Source organism: Monopterus albus, unplaced genomic scaffold (assembly GCF_001952655.1).
Source record: "Monopterus albus unplaced genomic scaffold, M_albus_1.0 scaffold655.1, whole genome shotgun sequence".
Lineage (NCBI taxonomy): Eukaryota > Metazoa > Chordata > Actinopteri > Synbranchiformes > Synbranchidae > Monopterus > Monopterus albus.
In genome coordinates, this window is record NW_018128535.1 from 16,098 (window position 1) to 24,737 (window position 8,640).

At 47.8% G+C, this 8,640-nt stretch overlaps 1 protein-coding gene across 5 annotated transcripts in view; it reads left to right on the top strand.

The window, feature by feature from the left end:
• Positions 1-230: 230 nt before the first annotated feature.
• Positions 231-8,640, top strand: part of dennd4c (DENN/MADD domain containing 4C) — a 25,573-nt gene continuing 17,163 nt past the window's right edge. For 2 of the 5 annotated variants that reach the window (XM_020588866.1, XM_020588867.1), the window contains exons 1-2: positions 685-983; positions 8,080-8,390. In XM_020588866.1, coding sequence (XP_020444522.1) covers positions 957-983; positions 8,080-8,390 — 338 coding nt within the window. In that variant the 5' untranslated portion in view covers positions 685-956. Of the gene's footprint in view, positions 647-684; positions 984-1,397; positions 1,563-1,631; positions 1,849-8,079; positions 8,391-8,640 lie in introns of those variants that run through there. The other 3 variants (XM_020588868.1, XM_020588869.1, XM_020588870.1) reach the window with 3 other exon arrangements.

Sequence of the window (8,640 nt, forward strand, 5' to 3'; positions counted from 1 at the left end):
CCCAGATTATTTACAAATCACCATTTTCAGTTTCAATTTAGATTTTTCATACCGTCATAACTTTTTCTGATTTGGTTTTGTATTCTAAACTACAGAAAATAAAATATTATATACCATATATTGTAATAGTTGAATCATGGAGTATTGCAGTGCTATTGTCACTAAAAACGATAATGTATTTACTGAAAAACAATACATTTATTAGTGGCCTTATTTTGAAAAGTAACCCTTTTTTCGCTAGTCATGGAGTTTTACTTTGAAAAGACGCCCCCGGATGACGATGGTCTGATGCGGGCCAACATGGCGTCAACTTGACAGCGTTCCCCGACTCGGTTAGGGACTGTAGCCCTCCTCCCTCAGCTCTCCCCTGGGCGGTTCCAGCCCGACGGACGTTTAGCTCGAAAGCTCACCGACAAACTCTCAGCGCAGACACAAACATGGCGTCTGTCTTCGCCGACAACTTCAGATGAAAAGTGGCGAACAAGTCCAGCAAAGTTGTTACGGAGTATTTCCGAGTGCGCGTGCAGTGTTTGCACGCCGTCAATGTTTAACTTGTTTCGGTTTGCGCTAATAAAAGCACAGGAGATACCCGAGCAGCAAGTTGCCTACATGTCAACATTGTCTGTGGCTGCAGTGTAAACAGCTGGTAAGTGCTCGTACTTTGGGGAATGTACATAGCTACGACCGAGCTTGTTAGAAGAATTGTTGCTAGCAGTTGGACCGTTTTAATCCGAGGTCGGCTGTGTGTGTGAGTGAGGTCGCCCGCCCGAGATGCGTTTTCCGGCTTCTACTTTTCTCATCGCGCGTTTCTAAACGCGGAAAAAGCCACGTCTCACAGCAGGGAAGTCCTTTTGTTACATCCGTGATATTGTGCGTTTCCTGCATCAAGGTTGACCTAGTTATGTGTCGGATGCAACAGTTGGGGACGTCCCCCACCGTGTCCTCCGCGGGCCTGCATGACGCCAGATGATCAGACTTTGCAGGTGTCTACTCTCACTGCATTTCCTGCTTGAAATCAAGCGGATATTTGGATGAAGCTGCCTGTACCAGCAGTAGTCATAAGGAGTTGGTAACCTGACTTCCTGTTGCGGATAGTTTAGATGTGTTTGTAGATGCGATGGCTGCGTTTGTTTGACCCTAAACTTAGGACAGAGTTGTGTCAGATGCCTCTGTTTGTTTTGTGAATGCGGTGCCAGGGTGATCATCTATGCCTCAGCACTGACTGGCTGCCAGTCCACAGGAGTGCCTGACCCCTGCAGGCAGCAGCAGACTCCTGCCTGCTCCAGCTTCGCATCCCCGTGTTGGTGATTCATGGCATGCATGTGATGTTCCCGTGGCTCTTCCTGTGTCTCATGTTTTCACGTAGTTGTTTATCACCCGTCAGAGTGTAACAGAAAAACGGAGGCTTGTGGAGTTTGCTCTTGCAGAGTTGCATCAGCGCTAAGCAGCTGACACACGGAAACGCTGCAGAGAAATCTCTTCCTTGACCTTGGCTTGGTCTGACAGCCGCCAGATCAGGGAAGGGGAGTGGAGGGAGTGTTGCCTCCTGCTAACTGCTCCAGGTATAAAGCGGGTCACGGCTGCACTGTGGCTTTGTGTGCATTGAACTTGGACTTTGTTACAGCTGCTGGGCGTCCAGAGGCTCTGTCAGGTGGCCAAGGAAAGGAAGTCTGCTGACCCAGGGAGCTGCAGCAGGCTGTTGTCTAAGCAAAAGTCAGGCTGGTGATTCACTCTGTGGTCCAGTGAGAGGAGTGTGTTTTTCTAAAGGCAGTTACTTGACATTTCACCAGCTTTTTATGTCCTATTCCTCAAAGAACAACACCTCAGCTAAGCTCCTCCTTCTGACTGGTCAGTGTATCACTATGTTTGACTTTTAGCTTTTTGAAGCACATTAACTAATACTCACTTCCTCCAGCCCTTCCATTTGTGCTTTCAGTATTTTTCTAACTGTCACACACATTCATTGCTTTCAGAAAATGTACTCTTTTGTAGTTAGTAAGTATTTAGTGTATGTTTTGTCTGTCTGCACAGTAGCATCCCCCAGCTCAGGGACACTTCAGCAGCCATGACCTTCCTTCTCACAGCTACTGCTACATATGTTTCTACATAATTCTGTGCCCAGGTTACTGACGGTACAGGCTCCCGGGCCTCCTGAGCCGGGACGTACCTGAAACACTTCAGCAGTGAGTCTTTGCTGCGCTGCCTGTTTCCTTGTCTTACAGCACATTAACTCCAGAAAGTTGTTTCTAGCCAAAAGAGTAACACCAAGGAGTTGTAATCCAGCCAAGCCTGGTAACCTGCTGTCTACATTCACGTCGCCCAGTCTCAGCAGCTGTAGGCCCAGCTAGTGAGTAAGGGCATTGAGTTAGCGCCGTCTCCCTTCTCCTCACAGTGGAAAGAATGCTGTGTGTCCGCGGGGCTGTCACGCTCCAGGAAGGAGGCAGTCTTGTGACGTCTGTGCTGAGCCTAACCTCCCCGCTCTGAGCTGCCTCTTGCCGTCTCACCTCCCCACCTCGTGTGTGTAGCTGTGGAAAAGTCACATTTTACAGCAAACGTTGAATTTTCCGACTGTACTTGTCTAAGCTTGTTGGCCTCAGCAGTTCTGCACCCGCCTCAAAGAGCTCACGCTCACGACCCGACAGATCATCCAGGAGGCAAAATTAGACATTTTCAGCTTCACTTATTTGGGTTGTATCTGCCCCTGTAAACTGGATTTTACATAATAAGAAAAAAACTCAACTCGACTGAGGGATAGAGTTCACCACTGGTCTTCTGCTTTGACCGAAGGAGATGTTAACATGTCGATAAGATAAAGCCAGGCTCTCACACACAGTCTTATCTGCAGCCAGAAGGCCCCACCTCTCACACACTGAACAGTCAATATTGAACAGTGAAATATATTTCCTGCCTTTTGTCAGAATAGATGCTAAAGTGAGTTTTTTTTTCTTATGGGCTGTTACTGTTGTCACAACACACTGTTGAGAGGAATTAGCAGGTGTGCTATTTACAGTCTGCCATGCAAACACACACACTGTTGCTTGCACCGTGTGAATTCAGTCAGAGCACAGAATGCTGGTTTTTCTATGGTTGTTGCCTTGTAAAATGGAGGTTTGTGCACCTCATTGGCACCTTGTACTCAGTCTGGCCTCCTCCACTGATGGCACACTGCGATGACAGGTGGCAGGGGGAGCCACTCCAAAGCCTGGAGTTACAGAGTGGCACTTGAGTCGGGCACTGGTGCTGCAAACGCTGATACGCCGCCAGAGCCGAGATGACATTGCCTTTACTTTTGTCTGTCACTGGGCATCAGCAAGGTTTCAGGTCTGATCTCAGTGCTTGTCAGCAGCACTGGTGCGTGATGATGGATAAGCTTCACTTGCACAGACGTTCACATATATGTTTGCCTTTCTAGCCAAGGGTCAGACCGCTCCTTATTGTGATCGATTTTGATTGTCATTCGCGTTGCCCTGGGTCGGGGGCAGTACAGTTGTGTGCCATGCTCAGCTGCTGCTTCAGTCGAGCTGCGAGTGGCTCCTGCTGACATAACTGAGACAGACACAGCACTGTCTCTTGTCCAGCAACTCGCACAAACGCATGCGGACAGGCTCTTTCTGCCCTGGGGAGCGAGCCTCCAGGCTCTTTTGTGTACAAGAGATCATTATGCTGCGGTCGGGGGCGGGGGTGTACACTCTTATAACCTACTGTATCTCTGCCTCTTGCTCTCTGTCCACCTCAGCTTTGCCTTCACTGAATTTGCCACCTTGGACATTAAGGGGCGCTAAGTGTGTGCACACGTCAGGCTTGGTACACAAGGTCCTCCCCAGGTTTATTTATGGCAGCGTTTTCCTCTGCCCTCAGAGGTTGTTGGGCTGCACAGCCAGCCGCTGGCACTTCAGCAAACAAGTTCAGACCAGCGGCTCTGCTGAGGAGCAGGACTCTCCACTGCCGGTTAGCCAGAGGCCATGAGGGACAGTGTGTGATATTAGAACTGAAAATGATCGCAGATTGCATTTTGCTCACCGCACCACTATTTTTTGCAGATATCATACTTTTAATGACATATTTGCAACCACTCATGTTACTTTCTCAGTTGGACTTGCTCTGAAATATAAATTGTTGGTTTCTGAGTTCAGAAAGAACAAGCTGCTGTCATTCCATCTTATATTTTCTCTGTATTGCTGGTTTCTGAGTTCAAAAAGAACAAGCTGCTGTCATTCCATCTTGTATGTAAGACTATGAAAAGCAGAAAATCCCCAGCCTGAACCAGCACATCTCATGAAAAGTGGTTTTATTCTTTTAGAACTAGAGTAAATACCATGGTATAATTAATTCTGCACTGTTCAGTTCTACTGTGTGTCACATACAAAGTGTGGTGGGGACTCGCTCCACATCAAAGCCTGGGCTTTAACAGCGAAGAGCTACAAGGAAGCCAGAAACCAGTTTCAGAGAAGAAGTGAATCCTACGGCTTCAAAGTCTTTTCGTGTCATGGTTCGCAGTGACCTTTCTCCCTGAGCGCTAGCCAGACAAAGAGCGTGACACTCGATCATCAGGGCCCAGGAGTAACAGGGGAACAGGTTCTCACACAGGAAGGGTGGGGCAGAGCTCAGGCTTTTGAGGCAGGGGCTCAAGTTACAACACAAAGCTGTATACGGAGGGGAGTAAATAGACTGGTTTGCCTGAGAAGCTTCACCGTTTTTGCCTTGATGTTTAAGTTGTCCACCCTGCATGTCTCTGCAAGTGCAGAACAAGACGGGCAGAAAATCCTGCATGTTCTATTCACTTCTGTTTATATGAGTTTTAAGGCTTTGATTGTAATCTGCTGCAAACACCTTCGCCGTTTATGGCCGGTTTTTATCTACATAACACATAAAACTAAACAGCAGAGTTTGCTGTGACGTCCTTCCAGTCACACTAAGTAAATGAATGTACTTTTAAAAGACTCGGTGATCAGTTTCCTCAGATGGAGTAACGCTAGTCACAGCTCACGGTCGCTCAGCTTGGCATTGTTGGGGCTCGGTTGCCGTGGCAGCGTCAGTGTTTGGCTATCATTAGCTGTCACAATGAGAGATTTGTATGGTCGCGAGGCGTGCGCTGGAGGCTGAGGGGACTTTAACAAGTAGTTCCAACTTTAAAGGCGCATTAACAAAGATTGTCACATTATCAGATAAAGCCAGAGACAATGGGTCAGGGTGTGGTGTGTCAAAGCACTGACAATTAGTTCATTCACCCTTTAAACATTTGAATCAGAGACTGAGATCCCCCCCACAATCCTGCAATACATTATTAGTGCAGGTGTCAGAATGCAGGCAGCTGCCCTTGCGTGACATCTCGCGTATACACAACCTGATATGGCGATGCCAGGTCTGTGCACGTTGACGGGTGGTTAGTGGGCTTCTGTCTGTGTGGTCATGTAGTTAAATGTTACAGAGACGTCTGCGCTTAACAACTCAGATGTATGAGTGCAGTGAATAATTTATTGAGTGCACTGAAGATCTACCCTGCTCCTGTCACACCGTATCGTATAATACAGCGTGTGTTGTGGAATATCTGAGTTTGGTTTGAGCTGTAAACAGATGTTAATTGACCACACGCACAGGAAGACTCTCTAGTCACTGTTTAACCACCAGAGTACACACAGCCTTTGGTACGGACACATTGCACACGGTGCTTTGTCATAAAGCCAGTATTTCTGAAAACATCTTTCTGAAGCTTTTGACCGGTGAGTCGTAACCATGGATACAGGACAGTAAAGCTCTTCAGAGCAGCTGCGTGTCAACGGGTTTCTGTCGTGCATCGTCATAAAAAAGGAGCTGGATCCAGTCAAAAGAAGCGTGAGTGGAACAGACAGCAAAGTGGTGGTCGTGTTGTGAAAAGCCACATCTGGAAACAGTTTGAATGAATGTTATTTACAAGAACAAATAAACACAATTCGGTGCCGTTCCTCAGATTCAGCAAGAAAAGTACGGTGAATTCACGGGGTTGGGATTCATTTAAGCTTGTGCACTGACATTGCACAACACAATGCCGATCCTGTTTGATATTTGAGATCTGTTTATCCATTAATTAGTGCAGCAGAAGATCCTTTTGAAAGGTTTGTGGGAGTGAACTGTTCCAGTGTTGCTGATGCACTTGTGTTGCCATTTTTGTTTGTGGAAAGTTGACGTCATGCAGCCTCTGATTGGACCTGACAAAGTGCTGTTTTCACTGCAGTTACACTGTGCTCTTTGGTTTGAGCCTTTTTCTGACATTGTTTAAAGAGTAATGAAGAATTGGGTCATATTCTGGGCACGTGTCCAGCTGCAGTTCTTCAAAGCTACCTGGCCGATAAGGCTGGCAGTGCTGTGTTCACATAGGCAGGATGCCAAGTGTAAGAACAACAAACAGGGTTGTGTTCATCTTTCTGTCACACAAAGTGTGACGTCCCATTCAGAAGCATTGAAACAATTTGATGTTCCACAGGCATCACAGCGATGCCTGTGCTGCCTAGTTAATGGAAATCAAAGTGAAATACGTGTGTCGAGTGTGTGTTTGCTGTCGTACTATGGCTGCATAATTTTCCTCCCGGGCCGCTCAGTGTGCCTCCTGCCACGGCTCGAGCCAGCAGATGTCCTGCACTGAACTGCAAGCCAGCAGACTCCGCCGTGCACTACAGGAAACAGCCCCCTGCTCTCAGAGCTGCTCTGCCTGTACTGTGGTTTCACACGAAATGTTTGCACCATATTGGGATCATATTGAGCCCAGAATAGAAATGAAAGACGTGCATGGTGAAGTCCAGGGCTGCCTGTAGGCTTTTTCTTCCTTTGTATACCGCTTATTCCTGAATAGGGTTGTGGGGGGGCTGAATCCAATTCCAGCTGACATTGGGTGAGAGGGGGGGTCCACCCTGGACAGGTCACCAGTCTATCACAGGGCTGACGCTTAGAGTCAGACAACCACACTTGCACTCACTTCTACAGGCAATTTAGAGTCGCCAATCAAGCTAAGCCGCATGTGTTTGGACTGTGGGAGGAAGCCGGAGAGAACCCACGCAGGCACAGGGAGAACACGCACACGCCTGGGAACTTTGTTGCTGTGAGGCTACAGCGCTAACCACTGCACCGCTGTGCCACTTGTACCATAATACAGAGTATAAATGAGGAGCAACAGTTGTCAAATTTAAGGCATCTCCCTTTTTGCAAACCAAGAAGTGTCTCCAAAGTTCTAGTGAACATGGACTAAAAACAGATTTATCACGTTTCTGGAGAAAAACGTTCAACACACTTGATGCCGTACTGTTACTGCATGCGTAAAAGTGGGCATCTTCACGGTGGTCTTCGTCATTTTATGGTCAAGACATGTCACTGCATGTTCACTATACTGAGTCACTGACTGAATTTGGTAACATGACTCAAACGTTTTGGAGAAACTCTTTAAAGCTTTGAGCAGAAAATAACTAAAGGTGTATTTTGGCACGGGTGTGAAAGTTTCCCATCATTTGAGCCAATTTTCCAACAATTTTTGAAGGATTTCACAGACTTTGTGTCAACTTGGTTTATGCTCTCGGTGGCATTCCTCTGGGCTCAGCCGCTCTCCCTGTAGCCACCGGGGCTTTGACTCACAGCCAATTTTCCAACCATTTTTGAAGGATTTCACAGACTTCGGTGTCAACTTGGTTTATGCTCTCGGTGGCATTCCTCTGGGCTCGGCCGCTCTCCCTGTAGCCACCGGGGCTTTGACTCACAGTGCGCTTGGAGCAATGTGTGATATACAATGACAAGAGTGTTTGTGAACGTCAGCAGTGCCTTCATTAGCCCTTGTGCTGTGCCAGTGTGTTTGCTTCAGTGTAGTGCAGAAGTCTTAAAGGATCCTTTTATTGTCTTGGCCACGGTATCATTTAGCATTCTGTGTCTGTCCCAAAGTGAGATGTAAGAGCGTTGCTTTGACCAACATGTAGTGTGCAGTCAAAATATAGTGAAGTTTGTCACAACAGAGAAAATAATACTTTGTCTTTTGTAAAAGTGGTAAGTTGGGTAAAAATAAATTCTGCACCGTAGAAATGTCATTGCAAATTAATCTCGTATTTCTCTTCTCCCTTCCAGGTGCCCCCAGCCATGATCGAGGACAAGGGTCACCGCGTGACCGACTACTTTGTGGTGGCCGGGCTGACAGACAAGTCCACGCCCCTGGAGCAGGACCTGTCAGAGACCAAGTCCAGCGGACCTAAAGCACCCATCACAGACTTGGCCGTGATCAACAGGTCGGCGGGAGAAACGGTGCCTGAGGGCTTCACGTGCGTTGATAGCACCCCCAGCGGCCTGCCGGCCAACCTGAACCATGGCAGCCTGAAGAGCCCCGAGCTGTTCCTGTGCTACAGGAGGGGTCGAGGGAAGCCTCCCCTCACTGACGTCGGGTGAGTCAGCTGTTTGCGATATCAGCTGGAATGTTAATGCGCCTGCAGCTGTGAAGTTGACTCACAAGTGGCTTCACTCATCAGCTGTTCCATCTCATTGTTCGGCATCGCAGGAAGCCAAACAAAATACCAGTAAACAAGTTCTAGGTAGTTCCTGAGTGCTATAGTCAGCCATCTGACCCGTAAATCGTCTGTCTTTCGCTGTTCGGTACATTCAGAGGCTCGGTATGTCAGAGCGTCGGTCCGCACG